A 26,694-nucleotide genomic window follows, 5' to 3' on the forward strand; every position below is an offset into this window, starting at 1 on the left:
ATTTGATCTTTATTAAATATAATTTTTAAATATTTGTTTTTTGTTTTTAGCTGAAACAATAAGAAAAATGCTAGCAGATTTGCCAGCTAAACGTCATCGTGTTATTGTGAATCCAACTTCGAATTTACGTCCACGCAGAAAAATTGGTAAGCAGCGACAAAAAATGATAATGAAGAAACGTACTTCTAACAACACAAGAAGTCGTAGACTACGAGTCAAGGCAGTGAAAACACCCAATGACACTGAAACTGATACCGGAGACGAAGAGCAAAGCAATGATGAAAAAAATTACAAAGATCAAGAAGCCAACAAATCTTTAGATACCACATTTGCTAATAATATAGATAACAGTTCTCTAAACGATTCCTCCGATGGAAAAGAAATGTTAGCCAAAGAAACTGAACAATTAAATACTGAAAATCAGGAAACTCAAGGAAGTCCTGTAGATGGTGCTGAAAACAGTGACCGTCAACAACAATCGCAAGGTAATAAATCTCAAAATTCTGATAACAGTGGGGGATCCGGTATTTCCAGAGAAAATTCCACAAAACGTGATGGTTCAAATGAAGGAAATCAACAATCCGGTGGTAGTAGAGAAAGTGACGATTTTAACAATCAACCTCCCCCTCCACAACAAATTCCTTTGAAACATTCCATAGCTCGACTTACAGCTAACTCTGAAACCCAGGATAAAGCTGTCCAGTTCCATGAAATGTTTTTAGTTCAGCAGGAATGTAATAATTTGACCACACAACATGTACCAACTGGCCAACATTTGTTATTTGAAAACGAGGCCGTAGTGACTAAGCTAGATAAACCGCCTTTGCATTTTCAGAAAGGCGCTTTAGATCAGTACGCGTATCAAAAAACAAAATGTACCAAACCAAGAAAAGGCTTAAATGATTGCATATCAATGTTGATAAACAAAGTATCAGAAGCCGCTAAAAAAGAAAAAGCTAAAAATCAATCAGTGTCCGTACAGTGCGGAACAGATGAAGCTCTGGAAAATCAGCCAAATTTACCAGATCATGTTGAAATTGACCCAACAATAAATATGACACCAGCACAAGTCTTTTTTAGACCTTTACCATTGCTTGAAGGCTCTGAAGGCAACTATGGAAATATCACTCAACGCCTATGTTCAGAAAATAGTCTTGGTACCGAACTACATAATGGAAAACTTGTCAAAACAAATGTGGTTAAAGAAATCTTTAATTCTGCCCACTATACTCCTATAAATAGCCTCTTAAGTGATGAAAGCTCCAAAAAACATCAAGATTCAAGTTTGCTGTATACCCGTGTCGATAAATCTAATGAGGAAGGACCGCGACATTATAATCTACTGGGTATACCATCTCAAATTGAAGTTATACCACAAGATAGCATAGATGCACAGAAAAAGAAAGCCAAAGTACTAAGTGAGAAGAAAGATAAGCTAGAAATCTTAATTTTAAAACAAAAAGAGACCGAGTGCTCCGTTATCCAATCCAAGATGCCGAACACTATGCAAGAACAGGAAAAGTTGGCTGAAAGTTTATCTGAAACAGCATCTCCTCTCGTTACTCAAAGATTGCCAGATATAAAAACTACATCACAAAAAGAAAATGATAAAGTTATTCATAAACAGAAAACTATTACGCCTACACTACACGAAGAAAAGGGGGAAAATAACACAGATCAATTTGCGAATTTAGAGTTTCAAAAGAACAGTAAACCAATTGAAGATCAACCTGAACTCTATTACCATGAACTTCCAAATCGAAATCGTTCTATTTCAGGAAAATCCTCTGAAGATGTAACAGATACACAATCTATTCTAAATTCATCTAAGACTTTCAATGACAGTAATCTTTGCAAAGAGGTGATTGACGAACACCGAAATCAATCAAATGTAATAGTAACTGAAGCTTACAGGGAAAATAATTATACTAATGACTTTCAGTGCAATTTACCACCCCCGGCTCATGCTAATACAAATTTTGATTCCATTTTGACGTCGCCTTTAGATTTATCTGGAAAGACCAAAGTCATGCAATGCTGTAAAAATTTTACCGAAGATCAAAACGTGTACTATCGGAATAGTTACGATTCTTATGAGACTCTCGATTTGTCGAATAAAAGTACAGAGTCATCAAGAAAGAGCCTAATGGAAGATAGCATAACTGACATTGTTGTAGACTTAAGTGTCAAAAGTTTGAATACATTAGTATCACGTCAATCATTAGGTATGTGTGGAAAGACAATGGTAAACGAGATGGAAAATATCTCTGATTCTATTGAAAATGAATATGATGGTCCAAAAGATCTGTCCATCAGTGGAAGATTCAGAGAAAATTTTATTGATAATAGGAGTGGTGACTATGAAGTCCAAGATTTATCACAGAGATTAAACTTACAGGAAGAACACGGACATTTTGCTATGTCAACAGACGTACAGAAAGATTTATATTTGAAACAATCAACTAAACAAAACTCCCATACTTCTAACGAATCGATTCTACGATCAACATTTGATCAAATTCAAAGTGAACCAGCAGACTTGTCAACAAAAACCAACACTGAGAAATCAAGTCAGTACACTTTTGAACCACAAAATCAATTTAGTAGGGAATCTTCGGTGAACATATTTGAAATAAATAACTATAATACTGACGACGTATCAAATTCAGTATTGTCACACAGAGATAGATATTCGGAGTCCAGACCTGTTATCTCTACTTTTGAGTGTGACAGAAATTCAGAGAATGAAGACTCGCCAGTACCTGATCCGTGTTATTCTGAAAACATAAATGTTGCTACAAGTCCTTTAACTATTGGTAGCATGTGCACTAAGGATTGCTCACCAATGACATGCGAATACGCTTCCTCCGAGATGCGATCGGAATACCATGAAAATTTTTTGCAAGACAAGCAAGTATTCAACAACACCGTTTTACCAATTTTTTCAGCTTCCTCTGAATTGGCTAGAATGCCCATATATACGCTATCAAAATCTGCCTCGGCTACAACTGCAGGGAAGCCAGAATGTACCAAGCCCGTATATACTTTAGGAAACTCTTGTATATCTGTAACTAAAATAGACACGACGTTTTCATCAACCCTGACTAGCAGTCTTTTAAGTCTACCTGGCTCAACAATTGCTAGTACAACACCCGTATATACATTAGCAGGCACAACAGTTGGCAGTCACCTCAATTATGGTACAATTCCAGAAAAAATCATTGAAACAAATAAGAATAAACAGAACTCATCAACTAATTGCGATATTTGTGTTAAAGTTCCGAAAAATTTACAATCAGATTGTGAGGTTTGTATTAAAGCACTGAAAAGCAACTTACAGTCCGATTGCGGTACTTGTTTTCAAGCTTCGAAAAGTATCTTACAGTCCACTTGTGATGCTTGCGTTAACGACAGCGAAAAACATGAGCTATCTTCCAAAACTGAAAATCACAAATCATATAAAGATTATGAAAATAAAAGAAAACGAAAGCACTCCTCTTCTTCTTCTGGTCAAGTTGAAAAGGATCCCGAAACCGCGAAGAAAATATCTATGTTACCTAAAGAATTAGTTGAAATTATTGGCACGATGCCCCGGGGACACCGTGATCAATTACTCAATGTATTACCTCAGTACGTCACTAATTCAACAGGGAATTCTATTTCACATTCTGGAAGGATAACAAAGGATCAAACGTCTGTGACTCCTAGAAAACAAAGAAATTCGTCTGATGCCATTGGTCCTTTAGCAATATCTGAATATCCATACTCCTCTAATGTCGGACTTACGATTGCGCAGAATATTTGCCCAAGTATGGCATATGGATTCTATAGAGTACCACGTCTTATACCACCTCCACCGCCACCAGGTGTGCCACCACCAAGCTTACCGCAGGCAAGCGTGTCTTTACTTCCTCCACCTCCACCTCCACCTCCTCCTCTTCCACCCACAACAGGTCCTCATACTTTTATTCCTCCGCTTCCTCTAACTACGACGGGACCTCATACTCTTCTACCCCCTCCTCTTCCACTAAAAACAGTTCCTCGTACTATTCTCCCTCCGCCTCCTCCACCACCGCCTCCAGAAAAAATTTTTCCTCCACTTCCACGGACGTTGCCGCCTCCACCGCCACCACCACCATTACCACCTCCGCTTCCACCTCCATTACCTCCAACCTTACCGTCTACAAACCATTCTAAAAAAACCGATTCTCACCAAGCTGAATCTGGTAAGGGTAAATTCCATGAATCTGATAAGGGAAAATTCCAAAAGGACCTCCAATTGAAAAAACAAATGTTGCGAAATATCGAAGTCAAAGTAATTGATTTGACAACAGATGAAAATGACACAAAAGATAACGAACAAAAATTATGTTCAATTCCAAATCAAGCACCACCACATGAAAATAATGAACCAAGTAAACAAAACAAACAAAAAGATCAAACTGCTAGTTTGAGGGCTGTACGTATCAAGACTGCATCAGAGAGACACAAAGTAAAAGATACTCAGAGTACATCAAATAAAACCGAACAACCGGCAGCAGTCGTTTCTGTAGACATTATAACTATCAGTGATAAAGATGAAAATGAGGATCTAACGGATTTAGAGAAATCGTTAGCTATACAACAGTCAGAAATTAGTAGCACTCAGCATAATAAAAATGCGGCTGCATCTAAAACAGCTCCTATCGTACCAACGACCCTTGAAGCAAGTAAAAATGTGCCAAGTAAAAATGAAAATAATATAGCAGCTATGAATACTCTAGAAGTGGCAGTTAAGCAAAATGAAAACATTCATACTCAGAGTTCAGTTAAATCAATAGAACAAGATAAAGTTAATATTATTAATAATGATGAAAACACCAAAGACGGTAAGTCTCAAGGTCAATGTCTAGTTGAAGATTCAAAATTACAATGCATAATAAAAACGGTAGATGATACAAAAAAGGATTCTAATGAACTATCTGCATCTGATACTCTTTCCCGTGAAACATTAAATGATATTCTTAAATCTGAAATAACAGACGATAGCAAATTGGAAATGAATATTAATGAAGATTCAGAGGATGATGTCACATTAGATGTGATATTTAAGGAAAAGCATAGAGAACAACACACCCTATTAACTAACAAGCGCGTAGAAGAACATACACATGAAAATATCACGCGCATAACTGCTAGAAACTATCAGAGTATGAATACAGTGGACATCTACAAAGATCTTGAAAATAGGAATAAGGGTGATAATTTAAAGGAACAGTCCAAAAATTTATGCACTGAAAAAGAATCTAGTTTATATGATGAGAATGTACGAACTAAAATTGAAAACGTAAAAGATGACATAAACTATGATTACATTGAAAACAACGAATCTGAATATTACCCTGAAGATGTTAGATCAGAATGTGAAAAGAGCAAAGAAATTCAAAATACCTTCGTTTACACACAGAGTGCTGCTCAAGCTGACATTAAAATTTGTATAAATGACAACAAGGCACTGTCTGAAAATCATACAGAAGATCAAATAGAAAATATTCCGTCACAAGAGAAGTTCAACATTATCAATCAGAATGCTACTCCCCAAACTTGCCAAATATATGATCCTAATGTATTAAAAACCGCAAACGTTGAAGAAACTGAAAGAAAATTAGGCAACTTTTCACCTGAAATGAATTCCGACAGAATCGTGAAACCACCAAACGTATCTACCGTAAAAGATCTGAGTGATGTCGATATGGTAGAAAACATAGATAATCTTGTTCCTTCAGAACCTGAACATCAGAACAATGTAACATTTACTGAGCCTTTCACGTCCGAAATAGAAGAGAATCATGGCACTTCGTTACGACGTAGCAGACGTGGTCAATCAGTATTCATCGACAATGGAGTCTTATCCGAGAGAGAGAAAATTGGTCAACTCGATGTCCACGTTGAACAGAAAGCTCCACTGACAAAGAAACAACTTATATTTTCAAAATTACTACTTGATGAAGAAAATAATTCGTGTATGAGGATTCATGAAAAACGTATGAGTTCTGAGAATAGTAAAATTGAAGTTCAGCCTTCAGAAGTTATTAAACCTACAGAAGAGGTAGATCTAGATCACATCGATAGCAAAAAACATGCAGGAAGTAAACGTAAAAAATCTCTTGATCCGAAATTTCATATCAATGACAAAAAGATTCGCTTGGAACAATCTAAGAAACAAGGTGGAACACAAACTGGTGAGGTTGCTCAAGGTGTGGTACCGGTGGAGCAGTTTTTGAAAAAGTGTAGAGAAAGATTTGAGAAAGCATTAGAACCGCGGGTCACGATTGTTAAAGAACCAAACATTCCCCTAGAAGATTCTTCAAAGACTAGTGTGATAATAAACTTTGATTCGCCTGAAAGTCCTTCTGAATACGGCACTGATTCTAGCTTTTATGACGATCATTCGACCATAAGATATAGACAATTACGGCAACTAAGAGAAAAAAGGAAACGTGAGAATTTTACCACATTAGAATTGCCCTCGCGTTGTAGACAAAAAAAACCGAGAGTAAGTAACATTGAAACGAAGTTATCAAAGCTTTGCGATGACGTATCAGACACAGAAAGTAGCTGTAACCGAAAATATGTAAGCAAAAATTTCCCGATATCGGAAACACATACAACCTGTTACAATAGATCAATAGCCTCGAGAAGTACTCGTTCCAAATCTTTTGCTTTAAAACCTCCAGGAACAGCAACGCACGATCCTTATGACATTGATATGGACGATATGATTGAAAAACCACCGACTACAACCAAGAAAAAACTAAAAGAAAAAAGTAAAAAACATAAACACACTGTAGCAAAACAATACACAAGCCAATCACATAATAGAAAGTGTACTAAAGGTGTCCCAAAAGAAACTGCTACTGACTCAGACGAATCTTCTAAAAGTGACGTTCCATTGCAAAAATATGTGGACGAAAAAGAAAAGAAATGTTCCGACGAAAGCAAGAACGGTGCTACAGAAGAAAATCAAAATGCGGAGCTATCCAAGAGAAATGATGAAAGGGATAATCATTCAAAACGAAAGTCGATTTGCATTTTTTCCAATCTTGATCGCGGTGAGCCTGCCGACGAAACGGAACAACAACTTCGATCTGAACAATTTATGGAAAGTTTTGGGTTTTTCTCTGAACGAAAACCACGTAAATCCAATTTGCTGGCGTCTAAAAAAATTGCTGAGACTTTTCATATCATCGCCAATGCAAGTGACGATGTGTATTTCGGACACAAAGAAAGAACTTCCAAGAAAACAGCTCACGAAACAAAAAAACCTCCACAAAATAATATAAAAGCTTGTCATTCAACAGTTAAAACATTGACAAAGCGCGGACGAAAAAAGAAAGAAATATCATTATTACCGTGTGTTTGCAAATTATGTCGAAAAGAATTCAGACGACCGGATAATTTTTTACGACACCAGATGACTTTATTCCATGTTTCAAGATTATCACAATTAGAACTAAAATTCAAAACACTGCCAATATCAGAAGAACCAAATTATTTACTCATATACAAACAGCACATTGATCGGCTTAAAGTTCTAGCTGCCAAACTAAAGCGCAAAAAGAAGACTCCGCCTAAAATGGTGATGCCGAACATTAACGAAGTTATTGCAGAATTTAAGCGAAACTTAAGACAGCAAGAAGTCGGGAACCGAGAACTAAGTCGCGATGAAGTATTGTTCTTAGATTGCTGTGAAATGCTTAAAGAATCTTCAAACACTTTCGATTTCAGTAAGACAAATACAATCGGAAGTTCTGCAGCGAACACATGCGTAATATGTCCTGCTTCTGCAGTAACAGAATTAGAGATGAGAACGAGACAGCTCTGTGAGGATACAAGAAGCGACGGCGACGTCGATTCTATAACCGCCAGAAATATTTTAGAGAGCGAAGAAGTTCGAAACTTAGAGAATGATTTGATTTCGGGATTAAAAGAAGCCGCTACTGCGAATGCTAATAAACTTGGAAATGCAGCTTATCATGTAGTCAATAACAAAACACAACCGCCTGTCGAAACGCTATCTATACCAATAGATAGAAATGTCATGACAAACAATGAAATTCCTTCCGAACCTGTGATGATTATTGCTTCAACTTCCAACGATAATGTTGCTATAAAAGATAACAAAGCTAAAAAGCCTGAAGTAAAAGAAAAAATGTACCCAGACATAATTGAAAGTATTGACATGTTTGAAGATAAATTTGATAAAATTAAAAGAAAATGTAGATCTCAGGCGGCAGCTGCTAAACAATCACAACCTGTCGCAGAACCAGTTCCAACGTGAGTATTACTAAGCTTCTGTATTGTTATTTTGGCACCTCGTATCAGCTGCAGAATTGCATAGATACGTTAAGTTTTATAATCCTATGAACACATCAATACGAATTATTTAAAATAAACTAGAAGATGTTGGTAGTGACATTGATAGCTTACATAGTCTAATAGTCCGTCAGTCTACAGAGTGATATTGTATTGATAAAGTACCAAAAAATGCAGATTTTCTGTTTTAATTACTTCTTCTATGTCGTTCCCTCACTGCTGAGGATCGCAACCACATGTGACGTTCCTGCACAGTCCATCCTCATCAGGCGGTCTCTCATACATGAATTAGAGAAGCTCATAATTTCGGGTCGCATAGAGGACAAGCGCGCCGTGGGCGGAACACCAATTAGAGGATCAGATCTGGTAAAGGAAGCACTTGGTGGTTGTGTCTGTACCATGAGGTCCATGCCACCCATGATCGAACACTGTGGAGGAACGTCACATATTTCAATTACTACTTGATGCTTAATAATAGTCAAGTGACATCATTATGAGATATTTTTGTAATGTGACTGAGGTGTTTCGGACGCTATTCGAATATAATGTTTTTTGTACTTATAATTTCTACGATTATTGTTTTTGAGTCGAAATTATAAAAATAAAGTATCGAATTGAGTTAAAAATCTTAATACGATTGGAATTTTAAAGCAGTAGAATGCCATCTAGTAGGATCGTAGTGTAGATACCGTGTAACTTCTATAGCAGACATAACATTACTAATTGGTTGAGACGATTTTTTTTGTTATCCATGCACTTTTACAGCCCACCGTACGTCATATTAACGCATAATTACTTTGAAACGTTTGCAGAGTTCGAAAAAGAGTCAATAAAAGAAAAACGAAAAAATATGTCAAGAAATCAAAGAGAAGATCATTTCGGACCAAAGGACAGCTAAAAGGATTTGACGGAATCAAGGTTTCAGAATCTACTACTACTACTACTACTACTGCTGCTACTACTGCTACTACTACTGCTACTACTGCTACTACTGCTACTGCTACTGCTACTACTGCTACTGCTACTTCTGCTACTAATATAAACACCACATTAAGTAGCAGCAGTACAACTTCTACTGAGAAAGTAAAGAAAAAGAATAAAAAGACAAACAGTAAAAAGAAAAAGGATAAACGAGAATCGGAGATAAGCAGCAAGACCGAAATAGCTCATCGAACCAAGGACCCTAACCAGAAAAAAGTAGATGTTTATGAATTTATGGATAATGAAGATGCTGAAGTATTCGACTTTCGACCATCAACCCTAATGGAACGATTTAAAAGCATCAGCAAGGAGACACCTAGCACATCTAAACCTGTGATCGATGAAATTACAAACGACAGTGTTTCTGACGGTGACGACTTCGTCTATATGTCGGACGACTATGTATGCAGTGAGGATGAAACTGAAAACAGTTTATCGTGTGAAATAGCCAACACTAAAAGTGGAAACGAGATTAAAAAGACTACATCACCCTTAAAGAGAAGAGATGCAACCGAGAAAAATGCTGTTATGGGAAAAATCTTCAAGCATAATGCGGTTCGAAGCGAAAGAAAAAGCACTAAACCTAAAGAATCATCTAAATCAAAAGCTAATTTGGACAAACTTTTTGATAGTCTCCTCGAAGATGAGCCCATACCATCCACATCAAATCAAAGTTCTTCAACCCTGATAAATGATTCTATTTCATCTAAAAACGATGAATTCGAACCGCCAGAGCCGCTTAATGTAGCAATACATAGCGACTCTTCTTTAGATAAATTCATGACTTCATCGTATACACAATCCACGAAATGTAGTACTGAAAACACTAAAAAATCTAACATTGAACGAACAAGTAAATGTAGCGACGTCGTTGATTATGGTCCGTCGACATCTAAAAAGTATGACTTCTCAAGTACCAACAGAGCGTCTACAGAAGAAAATCTGAATACGATCATTACGTCGGAAGTTCCTTACTCAACACCAAAGAAACATGATAAACACCACAAAAAGTCCCATCGTAAATCCAATGAATCACAATCGAACAACTGTGACGGTCCACCTAAACAAGAGTCCAAAAACAAGAATAAGCTGCGAGATCCATCTCCGCAGAATAACAAAAGACAAGTATTTGACAAAAAAACAAATAACAGATACCCTAAGAATTATGATTGTAACGATAGTGAACTTGCTTATAAATTGCACTGTCTCTTTGACGAATCGCCTGAATCGGATTTCTCTACTGGCGTTGCGAGGCAGCGTGCACGTCGGAAGTGTACAGTCGGAAAACAAAATGTATTAGCTGAAACTTGGAGTTCAGAATCGGAGCCGGAAGATCATCCGATGCGTCCAAACAGCGCAGAGTCGACCGAGAACAGACGTAAAAAGAAAAACAGGAAAAGGGAGGGGCATCACTCAAGCGGGCGCCGGAGCAAACACATAACTTTCAAAAAGCACGACTCCGAGAGCAGGGTATCTAGTAATAATCGTAAGTTGTCGAGCTGCAGCGGCGGACGGAGATTTAGCGGAAGGATTTCAACAGACGAGGAGAGCAGTGACGAGGAGCCGGCTAGAGTGCGCAGTCCGATGGGACCGAAGGTACGTGCGCGCGCCCTCCCCTACTACCACTGGTCATCAGACGGAGACGACGAACCCGGGCATCCCCAACAACACGGCTGGATCGTGGGCGATAGCCACAAGAAACTAGTGACGATGTTAGCGCACGCCAAGGGCCGCAATCGTAATAACGACGATAAACGGCATTTGATCGATTAATCTTAGTTTCCTTTTAACGTTCTGATCGTTCTGTATATATTTTTGTAGATATGATTGTCACTTTCACTTTTTCGTAAGTCATTTTTACAAAATTTCGATCATTCTTGAAATTAAGATTTTATTGAGTTTAGTTTTTGTAAATACCTTTATTGAAGTACGTTTAGAGGATATCAAGATTTTATTAATAATATTTTAGTTGAATACGAATGAGCTTGTGTAACGAGAGGTAACGTTACTTTAATTTCTCGCAGTAAAACTTTTTAGTAGTTGCATATTAAAATTATACCTTATTAATATGGATGTCGTGTTTTCAAGTTCTTATAATATTCATAATTAAAATGTAGTTAAGTAGTAAGTTAGACTAAGGGGCATTTCGTTTAGACCTCTACGATAGTACATTGCATTTGCGCAACACTGCCTATTTGTATTACTTAGCTTAATGTAATAATTTGCAAGTCGTATTGTACCGCGTTACCAATCGAAGTAGATTTTAAATTAAATGTAGGTGTTTAAACTTTTAATCAAAATATATATTGTTTTATTTTTCGTTGGTGTATAGGACTGATTATAATTTTAAAAATCTAAATTTTATTTCGTTTTCATTAGCACAAAGAGAGATTTAGCAAAAAATTTAATATAACACTAAACGTATATAATCATATTATTATAATCGTATTAAAGTAGGTGTGCTGATTCTGCATGTGTAATGCCCCTTCCCATTTTCATGTGAAAGTAATGAGTCTATAACCGATAATTGCATAATGGTTATGTATAAGTATAATGTATGTGTATTTTAACTATAGTCGTATAATAATATCAATGTTCTCGGTTTTTAGTAGTAATTAAACGTGGTATTGTACGTAGTGTATGCATCCATTTTTACTTAGTTTTTCTTTTTTGTGTACGATCAACGGCGATATCTCGCGCCAGGAGGCTGATCACGGTCTCAAGTTCGTTTTTCGTATTCTCTCGATTTTATATTTATTTGTTAACTAATTTTAAACGTAATAAGACTTCTATTAGTCTGTAATCATAAACATGAAATCTCATGCATTCGTTGTGTTTTTTTTTTTTTTAATAATCTAGTCCAATAAATAAAGATTATAAAAAACATATATTGTATCAGCCTCCCAAATTTTTGTGATTTTTTCATATTATATCAAGCATAGTAGTTTTACTCTCGCGTTTATAAATGTACGTTTATTTGCTTAAATGCATTGTCTTTATTGTTTAATGGATGAAAGTAAACAATTTTATTCTTAAATAAAGCTCAATGTTCAAAATAATGTGTTTTATTAATGTGGTCCCGTATTCACTAATTCAATTGGATTTTTCGTTTTAAATAAAATTATAAAGCCTCTTTAACTTTCCAGATCACTAGTAGCCTATTTTTTTCGAAACTGCTCAGGATTTGGAGAAATAATTAAAATAGTCAGTTTTCTAAAAAAGTGGAGCCTCTTGAGTCCGCGCGGGTAGGTAACACAACCATGCCTATTTCTGCCGTGAAACAGTAATGCGTTTCGGTTTGAAGGGTGGGGCAGCCGTTGTAACCATACTGAGACCTTACAACTTATATCTCAAGGTGGGCGCCGTATTTACGTTGTAGATGTCTATGGGCTCCAGAAACCACTTAACACCAGGTGGGCTGTAAGCTCGTCCACCCATCTAAGCAATAAACAAAAATTGCTCTGGGTCGTTACTTTACTGTACTGCTAAGCTGGTCTTATGTGAGCCCGTACGCGTAGCTATCACCCAGTCTATTTCGGCTTTAGTGGCTTAGTTAAAGCTTTAGTGGGGTCCGTTTTGAAAGGTCAGAGCTCGTTATTCTATGCAGACTAGATTTATCTCAGAGACCTATGTCTGAAAGTGAGTGGCGGCGTCTAAGTTGTAATTTTAGACTCCGGTAATCAGTAACACCAGGTGGGCCAGCTTGTTCTTCCATTTTTGTTCAAAACTTCAAAACTGCAACAGTCAAAACTTAACTTTGTGTCTAATTCGAATTTTCGGCTACGCTACTTCCCTGATATGAATAAATAAAAACTTCGTCCTGAAGCTGTGGTTTATCGTCTTTGCTGTCCGTGGAAAAGAGTAAGTATGAAATTATTTTCAGCTTAAAAACACATCTACTTTGTTATCTATATATTAATCCTCCTTGCGTCGTATTCCTCATTGCTGAGGGTCGTGACCACCCTTTTGTATCACCTTCGCACGCACGATCTTTCTCTATCCATTCTTGTCTCTGGCGGTGTGGAGGGCGTTGTGAAACGTGTAATCAAGATATATTATATTAATACGTGAAGCAAAAACTTTGTACCCCTTTTTATGAAAATTGCGTGGACAGAGTATTATGAAATTTCCCACACTTATACAGAAGGAGTTCAGAATGGTAATATTTTTTTAATTATGCATAAAGAATACATTAAATCAATAAAACATTACACACACTACTGTGTATTTGACACACACGCATGCATACTATTTGTTGTCAAACTTTTCTTTTTTGTTCTTTACTGTCTGATCAAATTGATATTCAATCAAATATTGTTTGTCTTTATTAATATTTGTCTAAAGTGTTGTCTTGGCGAAATCTGTGATTAAAGAAGTATTGACAATAGAATCTTAATATGTACAAACTTATAATTTCAATTAATTATAGTCGAATTTCGACTACCGGAGTATCACTAGATATAGTAAAAACGTATGTGCGGCATTACTAAAACATTAATCAATAAACGACTGTATTTGAAAATAAGTTTCCGTATATTTCAATTTTAATTTATTTTAATTTTAATTTTGTTGTCAGCCATACAAAACACACCTTTTAAATGGCCAATATTGCAAAACGGCAAGGTAATAGGTACCTATCATATTAAATTCTATCATAATCTTTATTAGGCCTCGAACGATTCTAATTTTCACGAGCGACGGAAACCACTGACTCTCAGGTAGACCTTAGTCTTATGAAAAAAGGTATGTATCAAAAGGTCTCATTCTGTCGCAGATGAAATTAAAAATATAAAGTTTTGAAAATATAAGGTCTGTAGACGTAGCTTGTAATATCAAACTATTTGATGATTTTAGGGTGACTAAAAGAATGTATCTAATAAAACAAAATGTACAAACATTTTTATTTTCTTAAGCCCCTATAGTACATAAATTAAAAACTATTTATTAAAATTGATCACTGTTTAATTTTATTTCGTTTTGAACTGGCTCTGATTGTGAGCAATATTCCTATTACGAGTATCACAAAGCAAATAGCCACAACTACTGGTATGAGAATACTCAGCAAATTTAATGGTCTCAACAAACGTCCTTGAATCTCTTCTACAAAATTTAGCGGAAGTCTTGAAGTCTGAAACGAGAAAAAAAATATTAGTAATTCTTCGCTGTATTCCTAAGTACACATTCAATGAAGGAGACAAACAATCCAATTTCAATATTTTGTATTTACTATACATGTTAAAACTACAACCCATACAACTTATTTGTGTTTTATTATAATAATTATTAAAAAATTCAACTACATTTTGCGAGCTCCTGAGTAATTAGCATCGGCAATGTCTGCTTACAAGTACCTAGATGGTAAACGAAATATTTGTATGTCTAGCAAGCACCGGCTCATCGCACATAACACATAATGAACATGGCTAACTCGGTGATGTAGTAGTTAGTGCCGCTAACTGGTGTGTATTATCTATATAAGTATTGTTATTAATTATATATTAATACCTACGTGAAATAAAAACTTTGTACCCCTTTTTCGATAATTGCGCGGACGGAGGAGTATTTAATTTCCCACACTTATAGAGAATATAGAGAAGGAGTACAGAATGTTAATTTTTTTTTTTAATTATGCATAATAAATAGATTAAATCAGTAAAAAAAACCATTACACACACTACCGTGTATTTGGAAAATAAACGTATGCATACTATTTATTTGTTTATTGTCAAACTTTTCCTATTGTTTATAGTCTGCGATAAAATTGAAATCTGTGATTATAGAATTATAAATAGTCTTTAACAATAGAATTATAATAGTGTATAAACTTATAATTTCAATTAATTATAGTCGAATTTCGACTGCCGATGGATCACTGGTCTATATAAGTATATATTTAAACGTATGTATCTACTTTAATTTCTGTTACCCATAGTACAGGGAATCCTACTTTGGGGGCCAGATGGCCGTGTGTGAATTTTTCCCAGTTATTATTATTATTATCATTTCTCCATTATTTGCATTTGCAAATTGCAAGCCAAACCAGCAAAACCGAGAGCATAATATAAATTTATATATCTAAACTTGATCTTATGAATGTCGAAACTTCATTATAGTTGAAGAAAAAATGTATTTTTTTCATGAGATTCAAATATGTAAAAAAAAATGACTCACTTTCAATTGTTTACAATTAATTCCGTATTAAACGAATACAGCTCAGTTTGGCAAATCATATTGCTACGCCGGTAAGAGTTACGCCATGTATCGCCGAATAGTCAAACGAATATCGGATGATCTAGCATCTAGAACGCTCGAGAAGTATAATGCCATCTATTGTCAGTTAGTTTGTAATCGGAACTAATCGAAGCGAAACAGCGAACGGATCAGCTGAAGTGAAGCGGAAGAAGCGAATTGAAAATTTCAAAGTGTTTGTGAAGTGTTTTGTGTGTTGTAAGTGCGAATACAGTGTTAACTTGTAATTCAGTAGAATTTTATTTATCCCGAACCCCAGCGCGTAACAATATTAACCTTCGAACATGACTTTTAAGATAGCAACACTTTTTTCCAGACGACTCCGAACCTCCTCCGAGGTGTCGCACCTAAAAGGGCGCATGGGATATGTGGGACTCGACGCGGAATATGGTAAAGGCCGGGTCGAACAAGGTCAGGGCTGAAAATGGTAGAGGGCAACCCACTAAGCTCTCCTTCACGCGATCCCCGTCCGAGACAGAATTCGGATAAGGTAGGAGGTTACTGCGCTTAACTCTATAACCAGATGCGCAATAGGGTGGCAATCCTCCGCTTGGAGTCGATGTGACAAAGGCACCATAAGTTTTTGGTTTATTCGCTTACGTACTGGAAACTCGAAAAACGGATAGCTTGAAATTAACTGATATGTATGAAGAAGCATGCGTTTGCGGTTATCCTGATTTTAGTGGGTATGAGAAATGAACGTATTTTATCGAATTATGACGAAAAACAACCTCATTTCAATATTCGACCCGATGCATCAAAAATAACTTCAAAGGATAACAGCGGAACTTTCAGAGAAGCAAACCCGATCGTCAATCAACTATCACTATTCACTATTATTGCTAAATAACGCAAGAACTCGCTTTGTACGAGAAAACGTATTGACTTTACAATGCCCACAGCTAGATACTATGTGTTATCCTCCGTAGGTACTTATTCCGACTTATCTCCAACCGAATACTGTTACAAAAACCTGGACAATTTCCTGCAAAAATATTGTCATGAAGCGGTACAAAAGCGAAAAGAGTAAGTTTATTTGAAATTTGTGTTTTTCTCCTACCTACGCCGAAAGTTCGGTTTTCCTCCGCTGTACAGGGAAGAAAGTCTAACTTTTCCTCCCGCTGTGCAGGGAAGAAAGTATAACATTTCCTCCTTATGCGCATGCGCGTTAGTGTCTACGTCTGCTCTCACGCACCAAAAATTCTCCGCCATTGTTGTGCTCGGGTAATTTGCAAAATTGAATTTAGTGTAAAAGTGAAACATTTATGAATTGGACTTAGATGATATATAAGATTTATAAGGTGCTAAACTATTTATGGTGCCAATGTGGTGCAAATAATTATAATAAAAAACTTCTTAATGCCGCCAGTTGCAACAAGATCGTTTAGAATACATACGATAGAAATAATTCGCCGCACAAATTCCGTATAGTAATTCCATAAGATGTGATGTATGGGCTGTCCATGTTTATGCTCGTGTTTTCGGCATTTAGAAGTAAGTTAATCACAATCACAAGAAAACACAAATCAAACAAACGGTCGTATATCAAATCGCCAATTGTAAAATGTATAAGCAAAATTATAAAAGTGTTTTGAAAAAATAAAAACTCTAGATGATTCTATAAATCGGTATTGTTTTTGAACTTTAAAGGGTTAAAACTTACACTGCTGCACTAATATTTAAATTTATTTTATAGCTGTGGCCTAGACTGGAGAGTGATGAAGTCTTTCGCACCTTGAATACAACATGACATGGAATCGTATTAACACTACACTCGGACAGAATACTTTATGATATTATGTACATATTTTGTGCAAATCGTATAAATAGTATGAATATAACTAAACTAGAAACATAAAATGATGCTATTTGTAGAAATGAACAAATCGATGAGATTGATACACTTAAAATATTGTTTAAAACAAAAAAAAAACTAACAATTGCAACTAAGTGTACTCCAAACCTATGTACTCGTCTAGTACGATTTTATGAAAACATACTTTTCTTAGGAGGGATATTATTCAAAATTGCTGAAAAAAACGTATTCTTTCAGCAATCTTGATTTGAAGATGAAGATTTTTTTAACAACATGTCTCGTAATAATAAAATGGTTTCTCGAGAAGATCTTGCCTTGGAATGACTGGTTCAATAATAACGAAGTTCAATGCTCATTGCTTTTGTCAATGGTTTCATCTCTAAACAAACATTAACATCATCAGCTTTCTATTGAGTTAAAACTACGTACTTGAAACTGAACAACTACGTACTTTTGAGAAGTTCATGCTTACCTCAAAAGCCGAAGGAATCAATTGAAAATCAATGGCACTAAAAATTTTTTGCACTACTTAAATTAGGGACAATTATACTATATAATTATGAGTATATCTTTGTCTGCCTACCTCTTCAACCCAAAACAGTGGCATTAATGTAGTTTTAATATTGTCAGTGGCCACTATTCCCGAAATCGGGCGGATGAAAATATTAAACTGCGCACGCTTGGCTCCGACTACAGGAGTTCCTGTGTTCTGTAAATAATAACATTAACTTAAAATTACTGGACTCGTGGACCTTCGTGGTTATATTAAGTATTTTTTGTTTTATTACATATAGTTTTTACAAAATTATTTCAAAAGCTATTTAAATAAATTTCTAAAATCAAGCTAATTTGTAATACGTAACATATAGAATTTGGAATACGTAATATAGTAAGATCAGTAGACAAATTCTGCTTAATTGGATGAAGAAGTCACTTCAGTTCTAAATAATTATGTAAAATTTTAGCTTATCCAAAAATTAGGGGGAAAATGAATTTAATCATCTATCACAGATAAACAAATTAGTGAACTTTTTTTTTCTGTTTTTCCGATTACAGTTCTTCTATTTCACAGCTATTGATGAACTTTAGTGTTATCAATAACAAACATTAGGAACTAAATTTTTTTTTTTTTAATTTTCTATAAAAACCCTATTACAAAACTTAATACGTGAAATGAGTCTAAATCTTGAGATGTCAATGATTTTGGTCGAATTTCAATAGTTGGGCTTACGTTAGTATTGCACTCATGACATGAAGACTTCACGCTGAGAACATCAAAGCCTACTTTGGAAGATGAGTTTGAAACTGCAAGTAGATTGAAATAATAAGTGTTCTATTTTCTACTTTAGATAGACTATGGAAGTAGCAGTACTAAATAGCTGTATCAAAGGGATTGAGATTTCTTAATGCAGTTTCCAGCTTAACTCTTGAGATACCAAATACTACACGTATTTGTGACATAAGTGATATTTATGACATTACAGAGGGAGTTTTCTACGATTATCAGAAAAACTTAGCGAGAATATTAAGAAATCAATTGGCGTAAACAAGTTGCTAATAATACGCATAATTTCAGGTGGTCCATGACGTTTATGCCTCTTATCTAATAAATACAAAGTAGTTGGAAGTGGTCGGGAGCGCATACATAACTAAACAGACTAACATTAATACAGGTCAAGATACTAATACATAAAAGTATCTTTTTACAACCAATCGTACGCAACTAGTTTTGAAATTATCTACCAAAAACTAAGCCGGATCCGCGGTTTTGTGGGAACGTGGATCGCATCTATAAATTGTGTTTAGTTAACATTCAAGTTTTCGTGAAATACATCATCATCATCAGCCCACAGTCGTCCACTGCTGGACGGAGGCCTAACCCAATCCACACCACTGAGCCCAGTCTTCGGCTCTCCTCATCCAAATCTTGCCGGTCACCGTTCGGAGGTCATCGCACTATGGTGGGTGTATGCACCCAGCATAAAATACATATTTACTAAGCGAAACGACAAATGTTTATGCTAAATATGTATTACTCTCTGTTTTCATCCTGTGCAGCGTGTAAAAGAAGTCGAAATAAACATACATACCGGTTCTATATCCAACATTATCCTGTGCTTATCTTCAACCGGGTTCATACCAACGACACCATTTCTGTATATTGGATCTGCGTATAAAAAGTGCGGATACGATAAAACCATGAAGGCGCCTGGAAAAAACAAAAAAAAAAATTAAGTAAAAATAATTTTCTTGAAGTTTAAACAAACTTCTTAAATTATTCCACGTAACTGCCAATGTATCAATATCTTAGGTTTTAAATCGCTTCCGTTCTAGATAATGAACTGAACATGACTTGCGACAAGGTAAGTAATATTTAAAATATGTGATTAGGTACTAAAGCACCGTCGACGCCCTAGACACGTCCTTACGGATCCATCAGATCCAATAACCCTAGCATTAGACACCTTTAGCTCTGACACTAGGAGTAGGGACCCCGGTTACCGTACTCGTCGAACTCGCCAAAGAGTTCGACGTGCAACCTAACCCATGCATCAGCCTGCTGAGTTTCTCGCCGGATCTTCTCAGCGGGTCGCGCTTCCGATCCGGTGGTAGATTCATTCGCGAAGCAGCTATTGAGTTGTTAGGTCTCCTTTGGAGGCGCTCGGGTAGCTGTTAGCAAATCCCACCCTTCCTGGCTGAGCTCTTGCTCGCCTACCTGCCCCGGTAAAACTGGAAAGAACTCTGGGCCACCAGTAATCTCTCAAACATAAAAAAAAAGATTTAAGTCAGTTCAGCGTAAGCTGTGACATTTGAGATTGACAATTTCACGACAAGACAGGAGAATCACGAATCTGGGGCCCTAAAAAGATTCTTGGATCCGCGGCCTACTCTCAACATCTGCATACCGTCAACTCCCACATACCACGCTTATCCTCCAGACGCGCATATTTTTTTTTGTTATTACTTAGATGTGTGGACGAGCTCGCAGCCCACCTGGTGTCAAGTGGTTACTGGAGCCCATAGACATCTACAACGTAAATGCGCCACACACCTTGAGACAAAAGTTATAAGGTCTCAGTATAGTCACAACGGCTGCCCCACCCTTCAAACCGAAACGTATTACTGCTTCACGGCAGAAATGGGCGGGGCGGGCGTACCTACCCGTGCGGGCTCATAAGAGGTCCTACCACTAGTAATTACGCAAATGATAATTTTTGCGGGTTCGATTTTTATTACACGATGTTATTCCTTCACCGTGGAAGTCAATCGTGAGCAATCGTACGTATTTCATTACAAAAATTGGTACCCGCCTGCGGGATTCGAACACCGGTACATCGCTAGATACGAATGCACCGGACGTCTTATCCTTTAGGCCACGATGACCTCGTAGGGGGTTCGGCACTATGCCCAAAAAAAAAAGAAGTAGAAGAGAAGAGAAATAATAGAAATGATAATAATATTATATAATAAACAAGTTAATTAGGATTCCGCAATAAATAATAATAAATAAATAAATAACCGGGCACAAGTCACGCACGGTCATTCAGCCCCAAAATACGATTTCCTGTGTTATGGGAATCAGAGACTCATAAACATATACAATACTTTTAATATATACATACATATTTTATATAGATAATACACAACCAGACAAAGAGCAAATAAATGTATTCATCACACGAATGTTTGTGCGGGAATCGAACCATATTAAAATATAAATAAATAAGATTAATATATAATATATAAACAAGGATTGATAATCGTTGTTGGGTTTGTATACGATGAACAGAACTGAACTTCGTTTTGAATCTGCATACTTTGTATGTATGTTGGAATGTTCGAGATTAAACTTCTATCGAACATTCAATCGGACAGCTAAAAACTATTTCTATTAAGTTGCATGCAACGCCAAAGTTCGGTAATGACTGTTTATGGTGTACAAATCGTTTTTTTCCTTTCGACTTGTCCTAATAGTTAGGCTATGTTTACTTACGAGTATTTTGCTGTAAGCAAAAACTAGGCGTATTTATATCAGTGTGGATGCAATTCATACTGTCATTATACTTCCCAAATTCTCTTAAACAAGAAAAACATCTATTCTCTTTAATGTAACTTAAAAAAAAACAAGCGTTACTGCGAAACCTCAAATTATTAATAAATCAAATCTGGCCAACAATTAAAAGCAAGGAAAAAGTTTTAGAACTTGACTTTTCCGCAAATTTTCCTTGCAGAGGTTTCCAATGAAAATACAAAACAGCTTTCGAATTATTTAGGCGTTTATTTTCGTTTAAAATATTTCTCAGTGGAGCCTAGGAAATTTAAGTATGCAGATCACATTCCGAAAAAGGCTAAGGAGGACAAATTTAATATTTTTTTCAATTTAACATTGCCAAATTCCAAAAAAAATCTACAGCTTATGAGATAAAATCTTTGAGTATCTACCTACTTAAGGTAAATGTACACATAAATTTAAAATTCCACACCATTAATACAAAAGTTTTTCCTTGACGTTCTTAAAATTGTCGTTTTAAATTACTAAAAAAAAAAATCGTCACCCTCATGGGTACACTTTTATTTGTGGAGACCGATTTAGTCTTTTTCTGGTTTTGGTCTGGCTCAGCTTGAAAACAGTAACTCCTTAAATTATTCGATATAAAAATCGATACGACAAGAAATATCAATATCATTATTTTGTAAAACTGGTTGGCGAATAATATTCTGAGATACATGAATAAATAAATAGTCCAAGCTAAGTAATTAAATACAGTTTCGGCGCGCGAGTTTTTTAATTAAAAGCATCGCATTAACTACTAGGATAGTTTAGTACTATAGTGGCACAACGACAGCGTTTTCCGTACACTGAGAAGGCATTGGTTTTTTCGTCATGGTATAATATTGGGCTTAGTAAAAAACGAACCAGTGGTATGATTTTTTACACAACACCAAAAAAAAACGGTAGGTACGTAAAGATAAGTAAAAAATCGTAAACTTTGTATCTTCGTTTCACCTCCTCCTGTGTCGAGATAAACAAGTTCCGAATAAGAAAATTAGGAGCGTCGATCTACAAAGCAAAACAAATCATCGCTATAAGACCTTCCTTTAACATTAGCAACTATAGCGTTTCGTGTAAAACATGTCAAGCGCAAATCATACACACAAGTCGGACATGTTGTGATTGTATGTAGTCGGAATAATATTGGTAGTGAAAAAGAACAAATGATGAACAAATTACAATATTGTACCCTGTTGTTTTACCACGTACAGCAAGTAGAGGCTGACCTCGACACATTCCCCTGGCGGTAACAAGGCCGTGTCATGCGAAGATAGAGTGAAATTATATTCAAGGCTTACTGCACCATAAAATTGACAGCATATAAAATAATACGTAATATATCATTGAACAATTTTGTGTTTGCAATATTTCAAATTATAACAACACCCGTTAAACTCCGTCCGACCTTGACAATCGCAATTTTTTTTAGTTGCTGATATATATGAACGAGTTTACGATCCATCTGATGTTAAGAGGTTATCTGAGTCCATATATATATAAAATGAATACTAGGATTGAGTTTAGAGGTCTACGTTACAATTACGCTAGTTAAAATTTTGGGTATTAATTTTTTATAAAATGTCAGTTCACCGTGGCAATAATTCGTGTGCATAGTTGAGCTAATGAATTCCGTAGATATCAACAACATAAATGCCGCAATCCACATTGAGATATGAGTTCTAAATCCCAGTGCGACAGTACAACGGCTGCTCCATGCTTCAAATCGAAACGCATTCACGGCACAAATATGCAGGGATGTATGTTAGTGCCTACCTGTGCGTGTTCAAAGATGTCTCGTTATCAGTATTCGGTTTTTATTTTTTTTCCTGCCTAAACTGATGGTATTGAGAGACAATATCAGCGACCGGGCTAGTAGATGAGCTCACGGTGCTCAAACCTGACGTTGTTGCTAACACGAACCCTAACTAGTGCCGTGCTTCGCAGAATCTACCAGCGGATCGGAAACGCGACCCACTGAGAAGAGCCGGCGAGAAACTCAGTGGGCTAAGTATTCGGTTGCTACGTATGAAATCATTCTATTATCAATTCGCAGCTTAGACTAAGTTCAACGTTGAATGAAATATTAACGCTATTATTATATATACTATTAAAATATATTAACTCATTATTATTATATAAACACTAGCGTTACCCGTCCACTTCGGTGGGCATTTAAAATTAACATTATTATTTCTCAACCCCACAAGGATTCTCATTATTAACGCCCCCGCAACTGGTGTAGGGAGTCCAACACTCATACAAATATTAGCCTATCCATTAAGTACTTTTTTTTTCTACATGGATACCAAGTTTCAAGTCCATCGGATGCACAGTTCAGTAGTTATATTAGTATAGATATAATCACATCTTGTGTTTCATGAAAACAGTTATTCGCTACACAAGTCTCGGCTAGTCTTTATACTCTTTAAGTTTATCATTAAAATATAAGATTTTTCTTCTTTTATTCACAAAGCTCAAAGGTAATGGAATCTACGACAAAGTAATTGCTTTCTAGTCTAAAGGAAACTCGACTCGAGGCGGTGAGTTTATTCACTTCATACATTTTTCTGCTGCTTCTTGGTTCTTTGATTATACTTGTACTTGGTTTTGAATTGAAAAAGTCACTAGCCATCAGAAAATTTGTTGTGTAGTTCTTTGTCTTAATTTGTTTCTTTTATTAATTTACATTGTTTATCTGTCCAATTATTTAACAATCATTCAAAGTACAATTGGGCATTCAATTTGCTGATATTGAAAGTAAATAGTTATCGTATATTTACAAGATTAAACACGTGCATTGCAAATGAATATGTAAATGATTTTACAAATGATCATGAATCGCTTCTGGCTCGCAAACTCATAGCAGTTTGGGTTGAATGTAACACATGATACATTAATAATATAATATAATCAAGTAACTTAACTAGCGTAGTGCACTATGGTTAATGTTAACAGTAAGATTGATTTAGCATGTAGGTATTTGTGGATGGATTTTATACTATATGCGTCTTCCTTATCGGTATCGCTCTTGATTTAGTGGTCGTGGTCATCACTTGACCACGACCACTAAGGCGACCACTTCAGGCGTTGGTGGCAAGATTTACAATACGCCGTCAATCCTCTCTGACGGCCACCCTCTTCGAGCATTCGTGTAATGCCAATTACTGCCGCTTTTATTTGGTCAGTCCACGTCAAAGACCTGTCTTGTGACCTGGCCCCTCAATGGGCCCTTGTACCTTCATGGGCCATGTCTTGTCTGCCGTTTGAGGCACTAAAAGTATTCATCTAAATAAATCGTTTATAGCAAAAAGTGAGGTCTAGCCTTAAACGTTTGTCATCAACATCAATCATCAACAAAGGTAAGTTACCTTTCGATGTCCTATGCATATAGGAAGCTACAGCACGTTTAATCATTTCAATGATTTGAAGGTCCAATGATCAAAGGACGTCTTCAAAGCAAGCCCATGTTGACATTTTGTGCATGCGAATCTGTTTGAGGGGTAGTATATCATTGGTATGGTTTCACCTATCTATCGTAGGCACTCAATGGACACCGATCGATAGGATTAAGTACTGCGCAGTAGTCCTGAAAAGCTCTTGCGAATAAAACTAGATGAAAACAGGTCAAAGCGCTTCGTTTTGAGTTATTATCGTTATTTTTATTTAATTCCGCATCAGGCTTACAATTGTTTCTGTAACTTATTAAACTATTGTGACGTACTCAAAAATTCATCAGGTGACATTGTGGTGTGTTACGCATTTGCTTTCAATTAATAATTACTTAAGAATTCTTCGGTGCCATTACTTTGGTCAAATCGAAACACTGCGTGTGGTAGGATCTCCTGTGGGTTCGCACGGGTAGGTCCCACCATCCTGCCTATTTCAGCCGTAAAGCAGTAATGCGTCAAGGAAAGCACTGAATCCAGTAAAATTAGTTTACTAACGACTTCCGCCCTTCAGTGGTCACTCTTATTAGATTAAGACGTCTGTTTAAGAGTTTATGATCCACGTGATGATTGCCTGAGGGGATTACGTGAGGGGATCCGTAACCCTGTACCGTTGAATAGATTAAGTGTATACGTCGGCGAATATTTATATATATTTAGATAAATTTCTTTGCTTTTAGCTGAATATGTATTTAAAGACATATTCATTAATAAGTGATTTTAAATTATAACAATGTTATAAGAAACGCGGCATGAAAACATGTAAAGATTTATGATAAGACCGGATTATTATAAAATACACCAATTACGTATATATTTATTTTTGATTAAATAAATATAAGAGTATGAACGTGATCACGGTCCAGTGGCGTAAGGAAGTTTTCGTAGCGGATATACATTACAACAAGAAACTTTGTAACAAGAGAACGGTGTCTAAATTGTGTTGCACAACCGATGTCGCACCCTACAAAGCGGAAAGCAGGACCGCTACGCGGCATAAGCTGGCATTAAAATGTTTTCTATGTGTTACTAGTTTCATTTAGGTGAAGTTTTTCGATCGTTTCGTCATTATTATATACGAGAGGATAATTTTCGCTTTCAGAGTGTCACGTGTTAGAGACTCGTAATTTTCATGCGATATCCGAAAATACGTAAGACCTCTTGTGTCTGGTGGTAGGACCTCTTGTGAGTCCGCGCGGGTAGGAAACACCACTCTGCCTATTTCTGCCGTGAAGCAGTAATGCGTTTCGGTTTGAAGGGTGGGTCAGCCGTTGTAACTATACTTGAGACCTTAGAACTTATATCTCAAGGTGGGTGGCGCATTTACGTTGTAGATGTCTATGGGATCCAGTAACCACTTAACACCAGGTGGGCTGTGAGCTCATCCAACCATCTAAGCAATAAATAAATAAAACGTAAGCTCGTAGAAAATACATATCAAGGCAACAGGGTGAGACTTTATAATGATGAAAGTCAGTCAGATCTTGACGTTTGTTTACTTCATTCATCGTTATTAATTTCCGGTTAAATATAAAGAGACTTTAGATAACAGTTAAACAGTAATAGAAGTGATTGTGTCAAATAACTCACTTAGATAAAAGATTTATTACTAAAAGCAGTGAACGTTCTGTATAGGAAGCAAATCGAATTTTCAGAGCGCAACACCAAATATGGGAAAAATGAAATTGAATGATGCAGTTTTCACCGTGTTGAGCGTCCGGAGGGCGCGCCGAGCGGGGACGGGATGTTTCTCCCTCCGCCCACGACCGACATGCGCCATCACAAACGCAACT

The 26,694-nt window shown here is 36.3% G+C and overlaps 2 protein-coding genes across 4 annotated transcripts in view; one reads left to right on the forward strand and one right to left on the reverse strand.

The window, feature by feature from the left end:
* Positions 1 to 12,392, forward strand: part of LOC149503596 (uncharacterized) — a 51,861-nt gene extending 39,469 nt beyond the window's left edge. For all 3 annotated transcript variants that reach the window (XM_089733442.1, XM_089733472.1, XM_089733504.1), the window contains 2 exons: positions 51 to 8,316; positions 9,168 to 12,392. In XM_089733442.1, the coding sequence (XP_089589568.1) occupies positions 51 to 8,316; positions 9,168 to 11,109 (10,208 nt within the window). In that variant the 3' untranslated portion in view covers positions 11,110 to 12,392. The remainder of the gene's footprint in view (positions 1 to 50; positions 8,317 to 9,167) is intronic.
* A 1,841-nt stretch (positions 12,393 to 14,233) lies between these two features.
* Snmp2 (sensory neuron membrane protein 2) overlaps positions 14,234 to 26,694 on the reverse strand; it is a 51,682-nt gene continuing 39,221 nt past the window's right edge. The window contains exons 7-9 of the mRNA XM_089733573.1: positions 19,492 to 19,610; positions 17,985 to 18,110; positions 14,234 to 14,464 (exon numbers count right to left, since the gene is read on the reverse strand). Of these exons, the coding sequence (XP_089589699.1) occupies positions 14,291 to 14,464; positions 17,985 to 18,110; positions 19,492 to 19,610 (419 nt within the window). The 3' untranslated portion in view covers positions 14,234 to 14,290. The remainder of the gene's footprint in view (positions 14,465 to 17,984; positions 18,111 to 19,491; positions 19,611 to 26,694) is intronic.

This window comes from Bombyx mandarina, chromosome 01, assembly GCF_030267445.1.
Source record: "Bombyx mandarina strain Sakado chromosome 01, ASM3026744v2".
Taxonomy (NCBI): Eukaryota; Metazoa; Arthropoda; class Insecta; order Lepidoptera; family Bombycidae; genus Bombyx; species Bombyx mandarina.